The sequence below is a fragment of the Nannospalax galili genome, unplaced genomic scaffold (assembly GCF_000622305.1).
Source record: "Nannospalax galili isolate Female #2095 unplaced genomic scaffold, S.galili_v1.0 scaffold447, whole genome shotgun sequence".
Classification (NCBI taxonomy): Eukaryota; Metazoa; Chordata; class Mammalia; order Rodentia; family Spalacidae; genus Nannospalax; species Nannospalax galili.
In genome coordinates, this window is record NW_008355650.1 from 747,376 (window position 1) to 770,928 (window position 23,553).

Consider the following 23,553-nt stretch of genomic DNA (forward strand, 5'->3'; position numbering starts at 1 on the left):
GCCTCTGCCTCCCAAGTGCTGGAATTAAAGGTGTGCGCCACCACACCCGGCCAATTTTACTTTTTTTAATTTGATAGAGGGAATATATGGCAATCTGTTACATGTTGGGATAAAAATTTCCTTGCTAGACCAACTGGACAGTGCTCCATTCACCTAACTTAAAATGCTGTTTTTACAAAAGAATTGATGACTTAGGAGGTTTCTTTCCCATGTTGGAGACAGAAGAATGAGGGCAGGGTCTGTGGCCAGACTCCGCAGACTTGAGTTCTCGCCTCCTGTCATTTTCTCAGCCAATTCACTGACAGTGGGAGCATCTTGATGTGTGGTCAGCCTTGACTAGCCTCCTTGACCCCTGCTTTCCACATCTGAGTGGAAGCAATGCCATTGCTTGTGGAACTGCTACGAGATCAGATCCACTAAGTATGTGAGCACAATGGGTGGCTCACTGGCGCACTGCCCTGCAGTCTCACCACCATTTCAGCGTGGCAGCACATTCTAAAGTCTTGGAGGTTTTGCTTTTGCTTGGGGGGGGGCGCGTCGATTGTGACTGTTTTCTGGAGATTTGAGGAGAGTGACAAATGTTCTTGTTTTTCAGGATTTCACTTCAGGTTCCTATTAGTATAATTGCTTTTTCTTTGTAATGGCACTTGATCATCTTATTGGGAATTAGAGAAGGATTTTTTTCTTCTGTGTTAAGTATCAAAACCATGACATTTCTTTATTTTCTTTTCCTTTTGACTCTTTTACCTATTGTAATTTTGGAAAATCTGTTTCTAAAATTATGTGGAAGAAGACTGACTTTCCTGTCACCACTTCAGTCTGCTGTGTTGTCGGGGCTTTGGGAATGTTTATTAGTCACAGTGCATACTTTTTATATCAGCACATTGACTCATGGAACTTTAGATCTTTCAAAAATTTTTTTTTGTTATTTTTATTTTATGTGTATGTGAGTATTGCCTGCATGTAGGTAAGTGCACCTGTGTCATGCAGTGCCCCCAGAGGACAGAAGAGGCTGTCAGATCCCCTGGAATTGGAGTTATGGACAGTTGTTAGCTGCCATGTGGGTGCTGGGATTCAAACCTGGGTCTTCTGCAAGAACAGCCAGTGTTCTTAACTGCTGAGCCATCTCTCCAGCCCCAAATTTTAGATCTTTTTATTCTGTTTTTTAAAACATCTTTTTCTTTGGGCTATTTATTTTTAATTGATGCCTTATTAACTACCTAAATTGTCCTTTTAAATTCCATGGCCATGATCATGTTTTTTGTTTTTTTTTTTTTCAAATAGGTTAAACTTAAATTGTGAAGAATATGTAAAACATAGATAAAATTAAAGAGTAATAGCAAATAGCTGTTTATATCCACTCAGTTTAATAAAACCTATAGCCCCAGCTGGTCTGGAACTTGTTATGTAGGCTGATCTCTTTCATAAAGACCTGCCTGCCTCTGCCTCCCAAGCACTGGGATTAAAGGTGTGTGCCACCATGCCCAGCCTTTCTTCTGCCTCCTTCCCTCTGTTGTTGTTCTCCCATCCCCCCAAGACAAGGTCTCCCTGTGTAACACTGTGTAGATTAGGTTGGCCTCAAACCCGTAGAGATCCACCTGCCTCTGACTTGGGAGTGTTGGGCTTAAAGATGTGTGCCACCATGTCCGGCTCATGTTCTTTGGTAATAATTTCCTATGGCTTTATTTTGATATTAGGTACAATTTTTAGTTTGGTGTCCTTGTAAAAACATTATAACTTTGGAAAATGCTTTACCTGACAGTTGATTAGTTTCTGGTTTAATCTGGACTTGGCATATCATGTGAATATACTCATTTTAGTTACAGTCTTGCTGCTTGTGTTTATTGATTAGTGTTGTATTTATAAATATCAGTAGATTGGTGCTTTCAATTAAATGTCTTGATAGCCCTTCAGTCAGAGACAGATACTCAGAGACTAACAGTATACTATGTACTTCACAGCCTGTTAAAAGTCTGTCCCTGAAGATGAGCGGTAGGTTAATTTTATGCAGTGGTTCTTCAGACAACTGAAAAGAATATTGCAAGTTTAGCCTCAGGAAACTGCTTAAACTTAGTTTTTTGGCTTGTTCATAGAGTGTTGTATTGCCTTTGGCAGACTGAGCTGAGACATTGAAAGATTTTGAGAGTTCCTTCTGTAGGGATTGTGCATGCTTTTCATTATCTACTTGTTCCCCCATAGTTTGTGAATAATTCCACTTATGAGAGAAAAGGGACAAATTCACTAGGTATTTGTTTCAAAAATTAAAAAAATATGACTGTCTAGTGTTTTAAAGTTCTTCAAGAAGAAGATCCTATTCACATTGACTGCAGAAGCAGCCCTGGTGTTTAGACTTACCTACCTGTCACAGAAGTCTGAGAGAGCAGTGGCTGGCCTGAAGGAGATAGGAGTTACAATCAGAGTCCTTAAAGTAACCCAAGCCAAGATTCTGGGGGTTTCCATGCCTTAGTACATGACGGTTTATAGGATATAAAAGTCAGGAGTGAGTTTCGAGACTTGTAGAGACACATGTTAACCTTTGCTAAACACTGCTTTTCAAGTGAGTAGTGATTGATTCATGGATGATGTTTCTAAAAAGTGTCAAAAATTTGTTCGGTTTATCTTGAGATAAGTTTATAAGTTGCTCACCCAATGAAGAGGTTCCTGTTGCTGCTATTAGGAGTATAAAGTTGGCCTTTTTAACCTCAAAATTCAAAAGTAGAAGAAATAAGTGAAAAGCAAAATATTTGGGATCTGTAAATGGAGATTCAAATTGATATTAATGTCTTACTTGCCTAAAAATGTCTTTTTTCAGACTTAATTTTTTAAAATTATTATTTTGTAGCATTTGGATTTCTACCAGTAAGAAATTCATTTGGACTAATTAATATACTTTTGGGACTTGAGATTATTAACGTGAATTACTTCAGTCTGGTTAATTTCCTCCTATAACTTACCTGAAATGAACCTCACTGAGACAAGAACTTTGCATGATAACTTAGGAGAATGGGAGAAGTTAGAGAAATGGATTGGGGGATGGCATTATGCAAAGTGTTGGGCATTATAGCACTGGGAGCTCAGAGCACCACACAGGAAAGCAGACTGCTGTAGAAGTTGTCTGGAGGCCCTACAGCTAGATAGGGTTTTGTGTCTTCTTTCCCAAGGTCCACAGTGACTGTGACTAACAGATACGTTTGTTTGTTTTACTTTTCTTAAATTTTATTTTTTCAGGTTAGCACACAAGCTTAATAATATCTTTAGTGCTCAGTAGATTTCCTTTAGCTAGTTTGGGAAAGAGGTTGACACACAACATTGCTTCTTTTGAAGTGCTCACTGAATTTAACGAGATCGTTTAAAAATGACTAACAAAATACTTACCTTGGGACTGGATATGAATGAATTCAGCAGTTAAGAGCAGTGGCTCCTTTTGCTGAGGACCCGGGTTCAGTTCCCAGCACCCACATGACAGCTAACAACCATCTGTAACTCCATTTCCAGGAGATCTGATGCCCTCTTCTTGCTTCTACAGGTGTTGTACACACATAGTGCACTTACATACATGTGGGCAAAATATTTATATATATAATGAATAAAAATAAAAAAAAATGATTATTTGATACTATTTTATTGTCAGCAAACAACTGCTTTAACATCTGTCCTGCAGCTATAACTGGTGTGTGGGGGGGCACCCTTGACCCTAACAAGGAAAACTCAAATTGTGCATTTGAACTCCTGTAAGTTGCATCTTCTGTTATCACCGTGTGTGCTCACTGATGGCAGTGAGACTGCTGCCGCTCGCCGTTAATCATTATGGAACTCGCTGGTCAGTCATGAAAGATCATTGGAAGCAGTAGGATGGGAAGGAATGCTAGAAAATTAAAATAGATCACTGGGAGAGCAAGAGAGCCTGGATATTACTTTTGAGAAATGACCTGAACTTTATCTACAGATAATAATAGTGGATTGACATGCTGTCTTTCTGACAAGTAACTTTCATTACCTCTGCTTTGATAGTGTCACTATGAAAAGTGAATTCATGTTCATATTGATTTGTGCATTGATCAAGATTATAAAATATAGGTATTTCTCTCAGATAAATTATATAAAGCTGAAATACTCATGTTTACTTGATACCTAGAAATACCTGAAATGTTTATTGGTCACCAACACATTTTAAAACTGCTTTTATTTTTACCTGATAATTAAATACTTTGCATTTTCTGTAGACTTGATTTTGATGAATTAATAAGCAAAAGTATTCAAATAAGTTTAAATGTTAGTAACCTAAATTCATAAATTTGAAATAATTGATATGTGTTTGGGGGATTGTAGTTATATTAAATGTTCCTTGATTACGGATTAATTGTCTTGCATATTATCTTACTGTAATCTGTTTTTCTTCACACAGTGTTATAGTTTTGCCGCTGGACTCTTCCCTCCCTCCCCCCACCCCATCAGGATGATATGAGACTTGAAAGAAGACGATGCATACAGGTGACTCAAGTTTTGAATATAGTAGAATTGAGGTCATAAAGATTTGGGGATTGACTGATGGAATATTTTGAGTGGTGGAGCTTTCTTACATCATTTAGTGTGGGGCACTTACTTAGATGACTAAATACAGAGATGTAATATTTATTGAAGTTGACTGAGTTTAATAATCAGTTTATAATAGTGGTGTTAACACCAATACAATATAGTAATTCTTAGTATTTAAACATTTTAAAAGCTAGCTCATACTTTGAGAATTAAAATATTTGTTTTAAAAATTAATAGCATTTGCCTTAATTGTTAACTATATGTCTCCCTGTACTTCTATTAGAATATTAGCAAATCTTTCATGAGACTAGATGCTCCTGGGATAATTTTAATAGAACTGACAAGTAAAGTCAAAGCATGCATGTATAAAACTTGTGTGTATGATTCCTTTAGAAAATGTAGTCTGATATTTTGTAACCTCCCTCCCTCCCTCCCAGATGAAGAGCAGTGTGAAAGCATTTTTGAAAGTTTATGCTCGCTTTATGATTCATTGAGGTGATCTTATTGCTATATGGAAAAACAGACTATTCCAGATGTGGCTGTGTTCAAACTTGTGAAAATACAGTGTAGCTAGTGGATAAATTGTGGTCAACTTTTAAACTTCTATGTTCTTAAATCAAGTAGTATTGTCTTAAGTTTTCTTTTGCTGATAGATTCATATTTTTATTTGATTATATTTGTAAACTAATGTTTGAAAACAATTCTAACTGGAAAAGAAATAATATAAATCGATTTATATTATTTATAAATAATATAAATTGAGACAGGGTCTCCCTGTAGCCCCAGCTGTCCTGGAACTCACTATGTAGACCAGGCTGGCCTCGAACTCACAATGATCTGCCTGTCTCTGCCTCCCAAGTGCTGGGACTACAGACGTGCACCACCACGCCTGGTTGATAAAATATTTTTTAAGAAGGAAAGAATTTGGTTTTAGACTAGGGGTTTAAAAAACAGTGTTGTAAGGCATACCATTTTGTATGAAAACCTTGCTTGAATGTAGCATTTGTAGAGTACATTAGAAGTCAGGTTATGCTTTGTACCAGGGGCTTGCCTTTTCTAAGACTAGTGGTAGGTATTTTAAGTGAGAAGTGACTGGATAATTGTTTCTTTTCATACTTCTCAAACATGCTTGCAGACTCGCCACATGCATATTTGCCTGTTCACATTGCAAGTATTCTGGGAACACATTCCAGTTCAGTGACTCGCTATTAAAATCAAATCAGCATGGCACCAATGTGGAACATCGTGGTTGTGGTAAAACAGAAGTATGTACAGGAACATTTTTGGAATTGATGGACATTTTTGTTAGATATAAGCTTGACCTTTTGGTGCATGAACAAATTCTCAGCACTGTCACTTCCTGGATGCTCCTTACCACTGTGTTGCACTGTGTTGCACTGTGGCTATACCAAGAAGATGCTCTCTCCAGGGAGGTCAGAGCAGGGAGGTTGTAGTTGATTGTCGCAAAGATTGATATGGGATTGGTACTGACTGAGAGATAGACGGTCTCTTATGAGAGTTGTTAGCAGAATTGTTCACACTCATATAGGACACAAAGTTTCCAAGTGACTGTTTTTTCTTGAAAGGATTATGGTTTCAGTGGTGTTAAGTAGCTAAATACAATTTCTGAATGATAGTTTAGAATACAGGGAAATGCTGTGCATTTAGATATGGGATATAATCTAGTCTTTCAAAAAACCTTAACTTTTTAGTTTGAGGCCATCCTGGTCCATATAGCCAGTTCCAGACTAGCCAGAGCTACAAGGGGGGGGGACCCTGTCTCAAGAAAAGGAAAGGAATCTTGCCAGAGCTGGTGAGATGGTTTAGTGGGTAAAGCCACCTGCCTCCAAGTCTGATGACCCCATGCACATGCACACAAAAGGAATAAAGTCTTTCAAATTTTCTGTTACATTATTTGTGTGTGCGCAAATATGAGCATCAGAGCACAACTTGCAGGAGTCGGTTCTCTCTTTCCTTCTACCATGTGGGTCCTGGGCTTGAATGGAGGGCAATAGGCCTGGCAACAGAAGCCTTTACTCATTGAGCCATCTGACCAGCAGGGAATCGGGGGCACATCTTTCTGGTCACCCTCTCCCCTCCAGCTGCTGCTTGGTAATCTTCTACAGCCCTTCTTCCTGTTTGAAGACTGGAATGATGAGTGATGCCGTCTTACCCAGGGGCACTGTTTTCCTGAGGGTCCAGAAGTAACCAGATTCATTTTATTTTCGTTATAGAACTGTTGTCAACGTTAAATTTGGGAGAGGAAAAACCATCCACAAAACCTTGCCTCAGAATTGTCATGCTCATTAGCATAAAGTCTCTGCAGAAAGGAACCAGCAAAGCCAGATTTTCTTCAGTATGCTTGGTTAAGGGACCTGTTTACATCCCATAGACTATTATTTGGGAAATTATCCTTGTTCTAGCAGTTTGTCCCAGTCTTCGACTTGTTTAACTGGACTTCTTTGGCAACAGAAGTAGTTTTTTATCTTAAAAAATTTGGGGGGGGGTCTTTTAAAATATTTATTATTTTTATTTTATATATATGAGTGTATTGCCTGCATGTATGTGAGAGCAGTCTGTGCTCTTAACCACTGAGTTATCTCTCCAGTCCCTTGGATGTGTATTTTAAAGTGTGCTGATTTGAGCTTTTCTTTATTTTTTAAAAAATTTTATTATTTTTATTTTATGTGTATGCATGTATTACCTGCATGTAGGTAAGTGCACCCGTGTCGTGCAGTGCCCATGGAGGACAGAAGAGGCCGTCGGATCTCCTCCTGGAACTGGAGTTACGGACAGTTGTTAGCTGCTAGAGTCTAGACTTAGACTAGGAGTCTAGTCTCTAGTGGAGTCTTTGGGACATAGAGAGTGCTCATCGAATAACTGGACAGGATAGTTTCTGCCTTCTTAACTAATGTTAAAACAAATTTCTTAATCTCAATCTCTGCTTCAGTAAATTTCAGAAGGCTTAAGAGTTTCTCATTTTTCATTTATTTTCACATTTTAATGTTTGTTTTTCTTATTTTTTGATTCAAGGTCTCCTTATATAGCCTTAGCTTGTCTGGAATTTGCCACGTAGACCAAGCTTGCCTTAGTCTCACAGAGATTCTCCTGCCTCTGCCTCTTGAATGCTGGGATTAAAAATGTGTGCCACCATGCATGGCTTCTAGTCTCTTAATTTTTAAGCAGAAGCAATGATGAATGATTGTGCTGTGCACACACAGTATAAAAGAGCGTTTGGTGCACACTGAAGGCAGGGTAGTCACACTGTAAAGTTGAACTTCTTAGATATTATTGCCTTTGTTTAAGACCTAGATAAAAGCAAATAGATCTACATACTTATCTTTAGAATTTAAAAAATTACATTTATTTATTTGGGGGTTGCACATGGACATGTGCCTCAGGATTCTTGTGGAGGTCAGGGAACCATTTGCAGTTGTCAGTTCTACCATGTGGATCCCATCTCACTGGCCTTTAAGTTGTTTTTGATTTTAAGGATACTTTTATAGCGTGTACATCTAAAAGAATATCTGAGTTCTAGAAAAGTCATAGCTTAGCAAAAGACTTTAAATCTACTTAGTTTCTTCTAAATATGAACAGAGCACTTAGGTTGGCAGACCGTGTAGACGTTATCTACAAGACCAGGTGGCATCAGAATTTGTACAGAGGAAGCCAGCAGTTTTGTGAGGGACCTGAGAGCCACAAGCTTGCCAACACAGACTTCTCGAAAGCATAGCAGACAGGTTTGAGAACAGCACTGCATACTTAAAAGGTGTTTGGAAGTTCCCAGGAACTGAAGAGGTTAGAGCTGGTCTCTAGAAATTCTGCACACCAGCTACAGCTCTTTTCCTGACCAAAGCCCCACACTAAGATGAGTCCACTGGGAATGGAGTCCAAATTGATCAAGTATGGAATCATTGTGGACAAAGGAAGGGTCACATGAAAACTGGGGAAAATTAAACACAAGAGAATTTATTTTTGAATCTGTATTTTGAGGTCCTTCATGAAAAGCAGGAAAGAGAGGACATTTATTGAAGAAAGCTACTGCAGTTTCTGAGTATCGCGCACATGTGCATGCATGCGTGTGTGTGTGTGTGTGTGTGTGTGTGTGTGTGTGTGTGTAGGTCAGAGGACAGCACTCAGGAGTTGGCTCTCTACTGCCACCTTGTGGGATCCAGGGATCGAACTCACATTATCTCTACTAATTGAGCCATCTTCCTGCCCTGCCCACCTCAATAATTTTTAAATTTTTGCATAAAATTATAAGCACACAAAAGATCACAGTTAAATTCCCCACGGAGGTTTCTTCTTTTTTTCTTGTTACTGTTTTGAGGCGGACTTTTGCTTTGTAGCATAGGTTGGCCTAGAATGCCTATAGCCAAGTCTGGCTTGAAACCCCAGATTTTCAGCTGCAACTTCCAGAATTTTGGGGTTTCAGGTATATATATATACCATCATGCTTGGGTGCCAGATAGTTTTTATAAGAAAAAAGGAGGAGCTGGAGAGATGACTCAGTGGTATAGGATGTAGACTTGGTTCCTGAGTTATACACATGTTGGGTCATCTGTAACTCCAGTTCCAGGGAATCTAACACTTTCTTCTGGCCTCCCTCTGTACCACATGGTGCACATACACATATGCAGGCCAAACACTCATAAAATGGAAATAAATAAACCTTTAAAAATCTTAAAAAGGAAAAGAAAAAAGGAGAAAGGCACAAATATTAGTAGGCAGAAAGTGTAACACAAAATACGTGCAATGTAAATTAAAATCTAGTATTTTAGAAGAAACCTGTAGAGGATATTAGAGGAATGGCAGAAGTGTGAAAGAGCAGCAGAACTAGATGAGACAGACCTAGGAATTTGCTGATGATGTGGGAAAGAGAAAGAAAAGGAAAGGAGGTACTACCCAGGGCCTAGGGGCATGCTCAATTGGTATTACTTGTCTAGCATGCTTGAGGCTCTGGGCTGTATCCCTTGAACCACATTTGTAGGAACTGGGTTGATAGAGGTGGGCATGCCTATAATCTCAGCACTTGGGAAGTGGAGGCAGGAGGATCAGAGGGTCAAGGTCATCCTCTGCTACATAGCAGATTGGAGGCCAACCTGAGATACACGAGACCCTATCTCCAAAAAAAGGTGTGTGTGTGTGTGTGTGTGTGTGTGTGTGTGTGTGTAAATTAAGCAATTTAAAAAAGAGGTCTGAACTTGACAATAAAAATTTCTTTAGATAAGTATATGGATAGCAAAAAATGTTTGAACAAGAAAGCGCTAGATACAGAAGCGTTCCAGAGAAAGTGACTAAGTAAGGGCAAGTATCAACATGCAAATAATAGTCTCTAAAGAACTAAAGTCACCATGGCTGGAGAGATGGCTCAGCTGTTAAGAGCACTGGCTGATCTTGTAGCACATAGCCATGGTGGCTAAGAACTCTCTGTAACTGGTTTCCGGGGATCCAATGCCCTCTTCCAACCTCTGCAGGTACTACACGACACGGATGCATTTACATAACATGCAGGCATTACACTCATACACATAAAAATAAGATACATTTTTTAAGAAGAACTAAAGTCACAAGCTTAGCAGATACTAACAAGTTTTATTCAAGAGCATTTTCTGAAATTGAAAAGTTTTGACATTAAACTTGAGGAGAAAGACAGCATGGGAAAAAAGGTACAGCGTGTAACTGGATAGTGATCTGGACAAGGCCGGGCATGTTGGCACACACCCATACTCCCTACAGCACTGAGATGGAGGCAAGGAAGATCCCTATAAGTTTGAGGCCAGCCTGGTCTATATAGAGTTCTAGGTCAGCTAGGGGCTACGTAGCAAGACCCTGTCTATAAACAGACAGACAGACAGACGACAGACAGACAGACATCACAAGCTCCAAAGCTAGACTATAAAAGAAAACAGTTCTTTGGATGTCAGTGCAAAAGGATCCAAGTCCTTATTGAGGAGAGTATTAATATTGTGATAAGATTTTTCTATAGCATTGCTTTGTGCAGAAGCAGTAGAGTAACATTCAATATATTCAAGGGAAACCTGAGAATTTTATATCCAGCTGTATTGACCTTAAAGTAAAAAACCAGCAAATAAAATATTAATATGAGTGCTTTGGGGCAGCATCATTTTTATGATCCCTTCTTAAAGAATGTACTAGAGAGTGAACAGGGAGCCACAAAGATTTCCATGGCAGTAGAGAGCCAACTCTGCAGTAAAAGTGGAGATGCAGTTGGTGGTGTTCAGATAGAAGAGAGTCCTGACTGCTTTGTGATTATTACCTGGGAGTAACAATGTATCACTTCAAATTAGAGGCTGGAGGGCGGGAGGTGATGAAAGGAATTCTGTTGCTGTTTGTAGGTAGGGGAATTAAAGGTCTTTTCCCTCAGATACAAAGGAAAAAGGCAAAAAATACAAGGGATTTGGCATGTGATATTAAAAGCATAATATAATGATAACCAAGAAAACAGAAGTCTGGAACTTAACATCGCAGATTCTTCACAGGGCAGTAGAAGAATGATGAGCAGTGGTTTTTATTGCTGTTTTATTGTCTTCCTCTCTCAGCTATTACCAGATTATTAATTAACGTAAGTTTAAAGCTTGTGTTTGCCTACATTTCTTATTATTTGAGAGACTGATAGATTTTGTGAAATTATATATTAATGTTCCACTTTTATTTGTTCTGTTTGTATTATGAGGCTTAAGTTCAAAATCATGTCGTTTATATAATTGAAAATTTGTTGCCCCCATATATAAGCATTTTTTATGCTGTTAAGTTTCAGTTCTTGTGTATTGGGGCTGCTTAATTCCTTAGACATTGCTGGCATTTTGCATGAGTCTTATGCTTTGCACCATGACTTTGAGGCCTGTGTTTTGGACTCTGATTTATACATTAAAGATTTGTAGGAACTGGGTTGGTAGAGGGGAAAAATGTGACTGGGGCAATTGGGAACAAAGCTGAAAAGTTTACATTTTATTTTCACACTGATGGGCCCGACCTACGCACTATGACATTCATTTTGACATGAATTAGTAGAAATCTTTTGAATGATGCAAGTTTTTTGTTGAAAGATACTTGAAATACTTTCTGCTCTTTCTGTCCTCACTAAATACACGAGGCTTGTAATTTTTTATCTTTCGGGGGTCAAGTTTTTCTTATCCATTACCTTTTAAATAAGTTGTATATACATTTGGGTTCACTGGTTTTATGAAGATTTCCTAGTGAATTTATAATCACCATCATAATTCATTTTATATATTTTTTTCCTTAAAAATAATTCAAGGGCCTGGAGAGATGGCACTGGCTGCTCTTATAGAGGTCCTAGGTTCAATTCCCAGCACCCACATGGAGGCTAACAACCATCTGTAACTCCAGTTACAGAGGACCCAGTGCCCTCTTCTGGCCTCTGTGGGTGTTGTATCACACGGGTGCATTTACATACATGTAGGCAAAAAGCAGTCATATATATGCAATAAAAATAAATAAAAAATAAAATAATAGAGGCTACCAGTGTCCTTAACATTTAGAGAATAGCGTTTTAAATTTTGGTGCATGAGTTACTTCGTTTCATGTGCATTGGTTATTACTACGTGGTGAGAATTCTTGTAAGTCATTTATATGTGGTGATATATTTTTTTCTTAGTGGTGGTAACTCTGAGATGGCTACCAAGATTGGCCAAGCCCGTGGGTAGGTGGCATACACCCCATCAGAGGCCTGCCTAGTTAGCATGCACATCCAGGGATGACTTCCTGTTCTTAGGTTTGGTCACTCATTGTCATACTTTAATTTTTTATGTGTTGGAGTGTATTGCCTATGTTTGTGTACGTGTACTTGTGTTGTGCAATACCTGAAGAAGCCAGAGAAGGGTGTCAGATCCCCTCAAACTGGAGTTAGGGATGGTTGTTAGCCACCATGTGGGTGCTGGGAGCTGAACCCAGGTCCTCTGCAAGAGCAGCCAGTGCTCTTAACCCCTGAGACGCCTCTCCAGCCCCCTGTCACACATTTTCTCGTTTGTATTTTTCTTATTTTTTCCCATAGTACCATGCTGTACAGGAGCTTAAAGTTTTTTTCTGGATAAGATCCCATAATAACATCTGGAACATAATGGGTTTTCTGATCTGTTGAACAGATGAGAATAAAGCCATTAACAATCTGTTGATGGTATGACCTTTTGTTTTCTTTAATGTATTTCCTCTTTTAAAGGGATTCCTAAGAGCTTTATAAATAGCTTACTCTTTTGTTGTGATAAGATGCAATAGCTTATCAGCACTAGCTTTTGTGTAAAGTCTATGGAAGTAATCACTGCTTTAGAAGAAACATGTGTTCTTAAGTAGGCAAGTAAGAGTTGGGATGCCTGTGCTTGAAAGATTTGGATGGTTGACTCAAGTGAAATGACATGCTGGTTTCTAAAAATATTTGATAGACTTTGTTTTATATTTTTAGAAAGTGGTTAGTTGGGCCATTGTTTAAAACTTTATAGATTTGGTTTAGTTTCAGAAGTACAACATGACTGGAAGGATGGTCAGTGGTTAAGAGTACTTGTTGCTCTTCCAGAGCACCCCAGTTCAATGCACAGCAGCTACCTCAGGCAGTTTACAGCCACCTGTAACTCCAACTCCTGGCAAATGATGCCTCTGGCCTCGAGGGCATCTGCACTCATGTGCACATAGATGCACAGACCCACACATGAAAAGAAACGGTAATTTTTTGTGTTTTTGTTGTTTGTTTTTTGAGACTGCCTCACTCTGTACCCCTGGCTGTCCTGGAGCTCACTATGTAAACCAACTAGGCTGGCCTCCAACTCAGAGATCCTCCTGCTTCTGCCTCCCCATGCTGGGAATAAAGGTTTGTATCAACATGCCCAGCCAGAATCTTTTAAAATTTTTTGAAAAGTAAAACATTAAGAAACTGAGAAGCCTGATGTGAAGTTATCAAGCAGAACAGGTCCATGAAAGACGACACTTAAGGCTTTACTTTGAGCCTCTTTTCTTTCCTTTAGTGATTGACACAGACTACTCAATGGTAGTCCTTTTGCGCTAGTCCTGTGTACCTCTTACTCTAGTCTTTAAGGAAAGTGTAGAACTCCATGCTAATACTACATCTGTATTAGAAACTGATAACTTCAGTATCAGTTTTACAAATTGCCCTCAAATACATCTAAAAGGATTTTATTTTAAATTGAATTTTAAGGCTGGAGAGATGACTCAGTGGTTAAGAGCACTGACTACTCTTGCAGAGGACCTGAGTTTGAGTCCCAGCACTCACATGGCAGCTAACAACTGTCTATAACTACAGTTTCAGGGGATCAGACGCCTTCTTCTGACCTCCATGGGCATTGCATGACACGGTACAGTTACACACATGTAGGCAATACATTCAATACACATAGAATAAAAATAATAAAACATTTAAATTGAATTTTAAAATAAATGTGCCCCCTGTTGATTTGTAAACATGGCTGATAACTAAAGATGGAGTGTGAGTCCATATGTGGTCAGCTTTCATAACTCTCCTAATGACCTCAGAATGTATAGTGTGTGACTTCGGAAGCTAGGCTTTCCCACTACTCCCTGGCTCTATCTCTCATTCATATTCACCCCCCCCCCGTCTCCCTCTCATCTTTAAGTAAAAGTTACATGATTACTCCTTAAACTTGTAAAGTCTGCCACCTTGTTATTGAATGATACTGGTATTGGCAGGAAAATACTTAATTTAATTTGTAGATTATAATAGGTTATAATGCTTAAGAAAGATACTGTGTTTTTATTGCTTTGGTAAGTATAGTACTAAAAGGACTTTTTAACCTCAATTAATTGCAAATCTTTAAGTTTAAAAAAACATTATTACATTAACTTTTAGCTAAATAAAAGCTTCTCTAGCAACTTACATTTCTATAAACTGACTGGTAGAACAAAAGTACATGTAATGTATAACAGTGAGTATTGACCATGGTCTGGTATCTTTCTGTGTTTGGGGAGGAGAGACAGCAAGAGAACATTCCCCAAAGTGAGTCACATGATCCAGAGGAGTGAAGAACAGTCTAGTATTTAAAACTTGTGCCTTCAGAGTAGTAAATAATTTACCTGTTGGCTTCTAAGAAGTAGGGGGAAGCTCGGTGTGGCGCTGCATGCCCTTGATCCCAGGCAGAGGAGGCAGAGGCAGGTAGATCTGAGATTGAGGTGAGCCTGGTCAGATTCAGGTCAGCAGGGGACTGGCTATAGGGAGATTCTTTTTTAAGCCCCCCCCCCCAAAAAAAAGAGGTGGGAGGGAAAGCTCCAGGGATGAGTCTTAAGACTACAAATACCTAGCAGGCCAGTCTTTTTTAAAAGATGTTCAGCAAACAGTATGTGGGTAGAAGCCTTGTATCATAGAATGGAGTATTAAAATTTTTACCAAGATAGTGGATCAGTTTGGTGTGGTGGCTCTTAATTTAAAAAGCAAAAAAAAAAAAAAAAAAGGATGTTTATGTATTTGCCATTTTTCTTTTAACAAAAGATTTTAATTTGTATGTATGTATGTGTTTGTGTGAATTCATGCTATGTGTGTGGGGGTGCCCACAGAAGCCAGAAGAAGGTGCTGTATCCCCTGCAGCTGGAGTTACACAGTGCTTCTCAGCTGCCTGACATGGGTGCTGGGAACTGAACTCAGGTCCTCTAGAAGACTTGGAAGTGCTTGCCATCTCTCTAGCCCCTATTTGCCACTTTCCAAAACTACAAAGTTGCACTGTGTTTCTCCTACGGTGTAATATGATGGGTCACTAGAGCTTGTCACTGGGTGACGGTATGATGGTGGCTGATGTACATTGAGAAGATGGGGCTGGCTTTTTGCATCTTGAATGAGTTTATAGCAGATGAGAAGTTAGCATCTAGTTCTAAATTCAATTATAGTATAGAGGAGAATTTTTAACTGGAAATGTATTCTTAAAAAGTTAATGATTTAATTGTATACTTAGAAAACTATTAGAAATTCTAAAGAGTATATTTCATGAAGCGAAGATTCTATTTCACATGAGTGAACTACTTTTCAACATTTTAAATGTATAGTTTCTGATTAAAGAAACAACTGATATTGTCTTAAATTCTACAATCTTAAGTAGCTTTGTAAGAATTGATGTTAGGCTGAGGAACATTTAAAGACAGAATGCTTTATCCTAGAGCATCTATCACCAGGTAGACCACCCTTTCTTGTCTCTCCAGTACCTGAGGACAGTAGAAGTGCCAAGCTTTGACTTTGTTTTCCCTTCCAAGGACAGGAGTTTTATGATATGAACAGTGTCTGAGAGGTATGTTAGAAAACTTAACATACGGAAAGTGCTCTTTTTATTGCTGTAGGTTGGAAGATAGGCTGAGTTGGAACTACTGTATCATTGTGGAGGGAATATGAGGGAATCTGTATTTGGGAGAACTTAAAGTATTAGCGATTCATGGGCAAGAGTATGAAACTGACTTTAACAACTTTTTCTTCCTGCCTTTTTATTTGGGAATTAAAGGAGGCTCATAAAGTTTCCAAGTGGTTAAAAAATAGACCAAATGAAAGTTTGATTTATTGAGATCAAATGTTTAAAAGAATGGATTGTATATACTTTGGGTAAAAGAATGGTTTGGAAACTTTCTTAAGCCTTTCTCAGTAACTGCTGGTGACAGTATGGGCGTGGGGAGTGATCTGAGCTCACCAACTTGCTGGATGGACTCTTTTTAAGTATAGACAGGAGACCAGGAGACATTGTTAATTATTCTTAGTACTGTTTAGAGGATAACATGGGAGGGCTTTGATTTTTTTTTTTTTTTTATGTATACATTTGTATGCTTGTCATTACTGTCCTAAAAATGTAGTTTGTAGGATGGAGGGTTAGTATTAAATGGTCTTCAAGTTTTCTGCCAGGTTGGAAGTTTCAGTTTTGATACCACTGCCCATTTAAGAAACTCACTGTTTTCAGTCTTAGTTTTGAGGAGTTTTTTGTTTCTTTTATGTTTTTGTTTTTATTAAATCAAGACTCCCTGAGTAGCGAGAACATGGGAAGCAGTTGGGGACAGGTGTGATTGGTGGGTGCGGGGGGCAGTGGGAGATGGTGGAAGAGTAGCTTCAGTAGTTTTTATTTTTCACATTTTCCAAACTAATGGGGTTTCGTTATGACATTCATTTTACTTCGCTCATATTTACTCCCGCTACCCTTCAGACTGCCCAGATTGGAGAAAGCGTATAGTACTTGTCACCCCTTCTTTATGGCCGCCGTTTGTCCCACTTCGTCTTGTCTTCTTCCTCCTCCTGTCCCTCCCTCTGCTACTTAAAGGGAAGATAATTGCAGTGTTAGGAATAGGATCAACATACTCTTCTCTAAGACTGTGAACTTGAAATATGCTTTGAGTCGTAATGCAATGTATTTTACAAATTCTGTAGGTCTTTCTGGAGACATATACAGGTCTTCTGTAGAAAAATATATTTAAATAATGAGTAACTTCTTGGTGTGAAATGGCTCTGTATTGCATTTAGGTGAAGTAATTGCTAGGAAAGGTGGGGACAAGTTGATGTATTTTTAAAATTGTGACAAATGAGAACTTCTTGACATGATCCAAAGCATTTCTTTATGTTAGAATAAGGAAATCCTCATAGCCGAGAATCGTCAGAACCTGATACTCTTTGAAACTGCCTTCGTAGTTATTGGTGTGCACTAAGAACTGGACATTAAAAATGTCATCATTGGAAATTTTACATGCATGTAATACATTTATATTGTGGTCACCTTTTAATTGAACTTTATTCTCAGCTATAAGAATTAATTACTTGCTTGGTTCTAATCTGCATATTTTAAACCCTGTGTGTTTAATACTTATTTGGATTTTACTATTTAAAAAATTATGTTACATAATTAAAATTTAATATAACTATATAGCTATATGTAATTCATATATTACTATAAAATTTAGTACAACTATATATATTAAAAGGTGTCATAATAAAAGATAAAGTGCTATTTTTTTTACAACCTGAAAAGGCTTACTCGAGCTTTGATCTCTATAATGTCCTCCTCATATGTAGTTTTACTATTAGAATTTGAAAATGATTGAAGGATCTCTGGAGCGTAATGTTTGAGAATCTTTTTAAATGCGTGAGAAGACATTTACATAATTGTTTTGAGTAGGTGGGAGAAAGCTTGAAATGTTGATGGTGGCAGTTAGAAAAACTCATGTCTATAAAGTAAAAAGTTAAAATTACAAGAGATACACTACTTGAACAGTATTCTGTGTGTGCTTATTATTGGATTGCCTTTGTAGTACAGGGTAGAGTGTAAATCGAATCCTTTATAGTTAGTGTTAATTTTGTTCTGAACCTGAAAGTGTTAACAACAACTTGAAAATGTGACAAAGCTCAATTTCATTTCTTGTTTATTGCTTGTTTTCCTATTGGACAATTGAAAGTAGCACTACCCTGGCAACTAAAATAGGCTATTTGCATAACCTACTTTGATTGGCCTGCATTGTCACTAACAGTTCCAATCATATGGCCTCGGTTTACTGATAGGCTATGCTAATTGGCTGCTGTTGCTGGGGTTCAGATGGTTTCTGTGTGCGTTTCTGTATTGTGTTGCCTGGTGAGAGACATTGATAAATGAGAGATTAATGATCTACAGCAATCCCCACTCACTGCGGGCAGGCGGGTTGTAGAACAGAAGTGGAAATAAGGGTGTAATTGCTCTGTTAAATGTCTGGAACCAAAATATCTGTATTAAATTATAGAAACTAAGTTGTAAATCTTTAATTAAATATAACATAAAAAGGAAATACTTTTGCTTTGTTTTTTAAAATATCTCTGAGGGAGCAGCACTGTGTAAGGATTTTCTAAAACTGTTGAGTAAACTTGATATACTTACCCACATTAGACCTAGTGCCAGCGCAGTGAGGAGCATCTTTCGAGTTTGCTCAGGATTTTTATTTCTTACGCTGTTACCTATTTGTTTTTAGTAAATTTATGTAATCTTAAGAGCAGAATTCTTGTACTGCCATGTTGTCTAGCAAGTAGGAGAGTGAAGGGGGATCTGCTGTTCGTTTGACAATCAAGTTGTATTTATTGACTACTCTTACTTTCTGATTCGAATCAGATGTTTTAAAATACTGCTTTACTGCTGCTGTCTTTGGTTACATTAAGTCTCTACTGGGTATTGCTAGGTGGAAGGGTCTGTGGAAAGTAGAAAACTCAGTTCTTTGTTGAACAGATGTAAGGTCAGAGGTATAAACACACATTGTTAGATGACAATGCAGGACGACCACAGAGAAGTGCCATAACAACTTATGTGGAAGACTTTAAGGGAGACGCTCTCTAGGACTTTTCATCATGGAGATGAAGGACTGAGTAGTCTGGGAAAGGAAGGCTTCACAAAGAAGCCCTTGATGGTGTGTTGTGGTAAAGTGTGATTTATGATTCAAAAAACTGGGGCAGTCACAGGAAGGAGGAGTTTTAGGATGAGGACTAGATGAGTAACAGTAGCATTTTAGTTAGCAGGCATGGCTGGTCACCGTGATCAAGGCCTCTGGAGTCTTAGATGTCTTGATTGCCGGAGCTCCCAAACAGGCTGGGGTCACCCCTTATCTTAAAGTCGGAGCTTGTACTGTTCAGCTAGCAGAGGCTGTTTGTTTTCTCGTGGGTTTTATGGCAAATAGTGCTTTGTACTTTCTGTGTTTATTGGCCAAACATAGGACGTTTTAGCTTTTTTTTTTTTGTTTGTTTGATCCTAAAGTCTTGATGCGGAGGCATCCCAAATCTAATTTAGATATTAGTCTTAAGTTTTCTAGAACATCCATTTGCTTTTGAAGAGCCAAGTTAAATCAGACACACAGGCTAAACAGACAGTTTTACAGACTTCTACAGACTTCCAAAGAATGAAAGCAAAAATTTTAAACTGTAACACTTAATTATTAATTATACTTTGTGTAGGCATACATATTCTGAAGATATATTCCAAAATAAATTTATAGGAATGTTTTGTTCAGCCACAGAACTAAAGTGGTGTGGACTTGGAGAACTTGTAATTTAATGGAGGGAGATGAGATTTGTCGTTATGTAAGTGTATGCCCCAGTGGAGTGTCCATTGCTGCAAGAAAGGGAGAAATTCAGAAGAGAGGGAGAGTTCTGGAGAGGATTAGAGGAGCACTGTGGGTGGGAGTGGCCCTTCACATGGTCTGGAATCCTGGGCAGGACTTTTACAGGCCATGCTGTAAAATTACAGGATGTGGAGAATGATATATCAAAGGTTGAGGTTTGTTTTGAAAATTTAGATTATGAGGGTAGGTAGTAAACGAGATTGATTGTGTTGTTGAGGGCTTTGGAAAATGGTTCCCTGGATATGGTGGCTTGTGCCTATAATCCTAACACTTAGGAGGCTGAGGTGGGAGAATTGTGAGCTTGAGACCAGCCTGGGCTACAGAGCTAGTTCTAGGCTAGCCTTAGACACATAATGACAGACCTTTTTATCTTCCAACAAACAGAAACGAGAATGATGGGTCATGTAGACTTTGGAGATTCTCTTGTGAAAATGGAGGAGTTTTGATGCTTTTACAGGAGTGATTGACCATTTAAAAAAAGTTGGCGGGGGTGGAGGTGCTTTCTGTGAATTTTTGCAAGTTTTAAATATCCATTTCTTTGATTATCAACAGGACAATAATGGTTCTGATTGAGCACAAGGGATTTTTTAAAGTAGCTGGGAGGCTTGAGTCTCCATCATCTCAGATGAGCAGTGCTGTGGCGGAGGCTTCTTGAATTGTAGGGATGAGAGACGAGTGGACCTAGTAGAGGTCAGGTTTGGGAAAGGTGAAAATTTTTAAAAAGCCGTTATGTTTTCTTTGACATATAGTGCAGTGTGTGGTGTCATGATTTGGGCATGGATTATCCATGAAGTATTCACCTAACTTTAGCTACCTACCTGCTTTTGGCCACAATTCATTGCTTTGCCTTTTCTAGAATTCTGTACATATACGAATGCAGAGACACAAACATGCACGCCTGTCTAGTTGTTTCCACTCAGCTCATTTCTTTTGAGGGTCATCTGTGTCATGTTACATATCAATAGTGCATTCCTTTTGGGACAGACTAATGTTTTGTTATGTGACTATTCCACATTTGGCACACTGTTGAAGGCTATTTGGACTGTTCACAGCCTTGGTATGTTGCAAAGTTATTATGAATGTTGATGTACAACTCCTTTTAAGGACATATTTTTAATTTCTCTTGGGTAAATACCCAAGGAACACCTTGATCACATGGTAGTTTTATTCTTGACCTCTGAAACTTAAACTGTTATTCAGAGTGCTTTTGTATCATTTTATATTTCCATCAGCATTATGTGTTGCCACATGTACATGGTGATCAGTAGTTTTTAAGTTTTAAGCATTTTTGAGTGTACACAGTAATAATTGTGTTTTCTGATAATTATTGAAGTTGGACTTATTTGCCTATGCTCATTTGACCTTATAAGGTAATCTTTTTTTTTTTTTTTTTGGTGAGACAGGTTCTCTCTGTAGCCCCAGCTGGCCTGGAACTCGCTGTCGCTATATAGACAAGGCTGGCCTTGAATTCACAAAGATCTGCCTACCTCTGCCTCCCAAGTGCAGGGATTAAAGACCTGCACCACACCAGGCTTAGTTTGTTCTTTTAAGAATTATTCTTTTGGGGCCTCGAGAGATGGCTCAGCGGTTAAGAACACTGGCTGTTCTTGCAGAAGACCCGGGTTCAAATCCCAGCACCCACATGGCAGCTAACAACTGTCTGTAACTCCAGTTCCAGGGGATCCAACGGCCTCTTCTGTCCTCTGCAGGCATTGCACGACACAGGTGCACTTATCTACATGCAGGCAATACACACATACACATAAAAAATAACAATAAATAAAATATTTTAATAAAATCATTCTTTTGCAAAAATTTTGGCTACTCCAATTTTTCTTTCTCCTAAATTTATAGTTTCACTTTTTATCTTTAGTCAATAATTCTGAGTTGACATTTATAAATAGTGTTAAGCAGCATAGATCTGTTGTCACTTACTTTTTCTTTTATTTTTCTTTTTGAGACAGGGTCTCATTATATAACCTTGGCTGGCCTGGAAATTGCTATGTAGACCAGGCTGGCCTTGAACTCACAAAGATCTTCGTCCTCTGCCTCTTCTGAGATCATAGATTGTGCCACCGTGCTCGCACTCACTTATTTTTAATTTTTATGTATATGTATGTGTGCTTGCATACGTGTGCACCATGTGTGTACCTGAGTTCCCTAGACTCCAGAATTAGAACAGGAGTTGTAGGTGGTTGTTAACTCCTGTGTGGATGCTAGGAACCAAAGTGGATCCTTTGGGAGAGGAAGCAGCAAGTGCTCTTAACATTTCTTCAGCCCCTCTCATTTCTCCTTTTAAATAAAATGGTGTCCTTTAGAACTGTTCGTTGGAAAGACTGTCTTTTCAGAATCACTGCTACACACTGTTTTTGAAATCTGTTTTCCGTAGATGTGTGTGTGTCTGTGTACTTTATATTTTGCTTCATTAATATGTCTCAATGCTAGTCTCAAATTTTCCAATTACAATAGCCTTTGTAAATACTACAGTAATGCTAATCTTATAATTTTTTTTTCTTTTTCAAAGTTGTTAGGACTGCTTTAGGGCCTTTAAATTTTGATTTGAAATTCTGAGTCTTAAGTCCTTCAAAAAAGTTGTCTAGGTTGTTGATTTAGATTGTGTTGAATCTGTAGTGATTTTGGGAAGAATTGCTAATAGTATTGACTCTTTAGGTTCATGCACATGTTGTATAGTTTTATTTGGACTTTTCTCCAGTTTAAAAATTTTCATTTTATAGATCTTTCATATATAAAATCGCCATGAATATTACTGATTTAACACTTTTGATGTTATAAATGGCTTTTAGGTTTCAGATTCTGATTCTTTTAGACTTCCATGTGTTAATACTATCTATATAGAAATAATAATTGATTTTCCTTTGTTGAGTTTGTTTTCAGAAACTTTGCTGAAATTGTTAAAATCATCTTTTGGCTAGGTGTCAGTGCTTAGTTGCTTGTATTTCTCATTTTTAGCTTTTGCGTGCACTGGAACCTCTCTACAGTGTGGAACACATTTGTGGAGCTCTGAGTGGAAGTGCAGGACAGGACATCCCTTCGTTGTTTCTTGTATGAATAGCATTGCAGTTCATTGATTCCTATTGTTTATTTTCTTTATGAACTTTGCATTAAAGTTACTAGCTTTATTTTTTATGTCTATGAATGTTTTGCGTGCTTGTAAGTGTATACAGTGCCTTAGGAGGCCAGAAGAAGGCGTTGGAAGCCCTGGAACTGGAGTTACAGATAGTTGTCAGCCAGCATGTGGGTGCTGGGACTTGAACCGGGTCCTCTGCAAGAGCAGCCAGTGCTATTACCTGCTGAGCTGCTTCTCCAGCCCCTTCAGTTAGTTTTGATTTTCAGCAGTGTGATTGTAGCATGCATTGGTGTGGTTTTCTTTGTACCTTTTTGATTTTAGGATTTGTTGGACTTCTAGATCTGTTGGTTTATCTGGTGGTACTTTTTTTTTTTTGGATCATTTTTTAAAAGTTTGAGCATATTTTATCAAGATTTTTTTTCCTTCTCAGGAACTCTAGTCACATGTATGAAGTCTGTAATAATTTCGATTGCTGTGTGTTAACAAATCTCTTATGTCTTTTTTTTCTCTTTTACATTGTAGATCTCATTTCTGGAATTCATTTTGGCCTTTAAAAAATTATTTTCTGTGACCCTCCCCCCTTTAAGCATTTGAATATTTGTTGTGTGGTTTCAGGACTTGCTCTAGTGTCTGTTTCTGTTCCTTCTACTAGAGGTGTCCATTAGGGTTCCATTGGGTTAGGTTTTTTTTTTTTAATTTTTATTTATTTTTATTTTATGTGTATGCGTGTATTGCCTTCATGTAGGTAAGTGCACCCGTGTCGTGCAATGCCTGCGGAGGTCAGAAGAGGCTGTCAGATCCCCTGGGACTGGAGTTACAGACAGTTGTTAGCT

The 23,553-nt window shown here is 38.3% G+C and overlaps 1 protein-coding gene across 2 annotated transcripts in view; it reads left to right on the forward strand.

Annotated features, from left to right (window-relative positions):
* Dyrk1a (dual specificity tyrosine phosphorylation regulated kinase 1A) overlaps positions 1–23,553 on the forward strand; it is a 136,071-nt gene that overhangs the window by 43,689 nt on the left and 68,829 nt on the right. For both annotated transcript variants that reach the window (XM_008853041.3, XM_008853042.3), the window contains exon 2: positions 4,406–4,491. In XM_008853041.3, coding sequence (XP_008851263.1) covers positions 4,482–4,491 — 10 coding nt within the window. In that variant the 5' untranslated portion in view covers positions 4,406–4,481. The remainder of the gene's footprint in view (positions 1–4,405; positions 4,492–23,553) is intronic.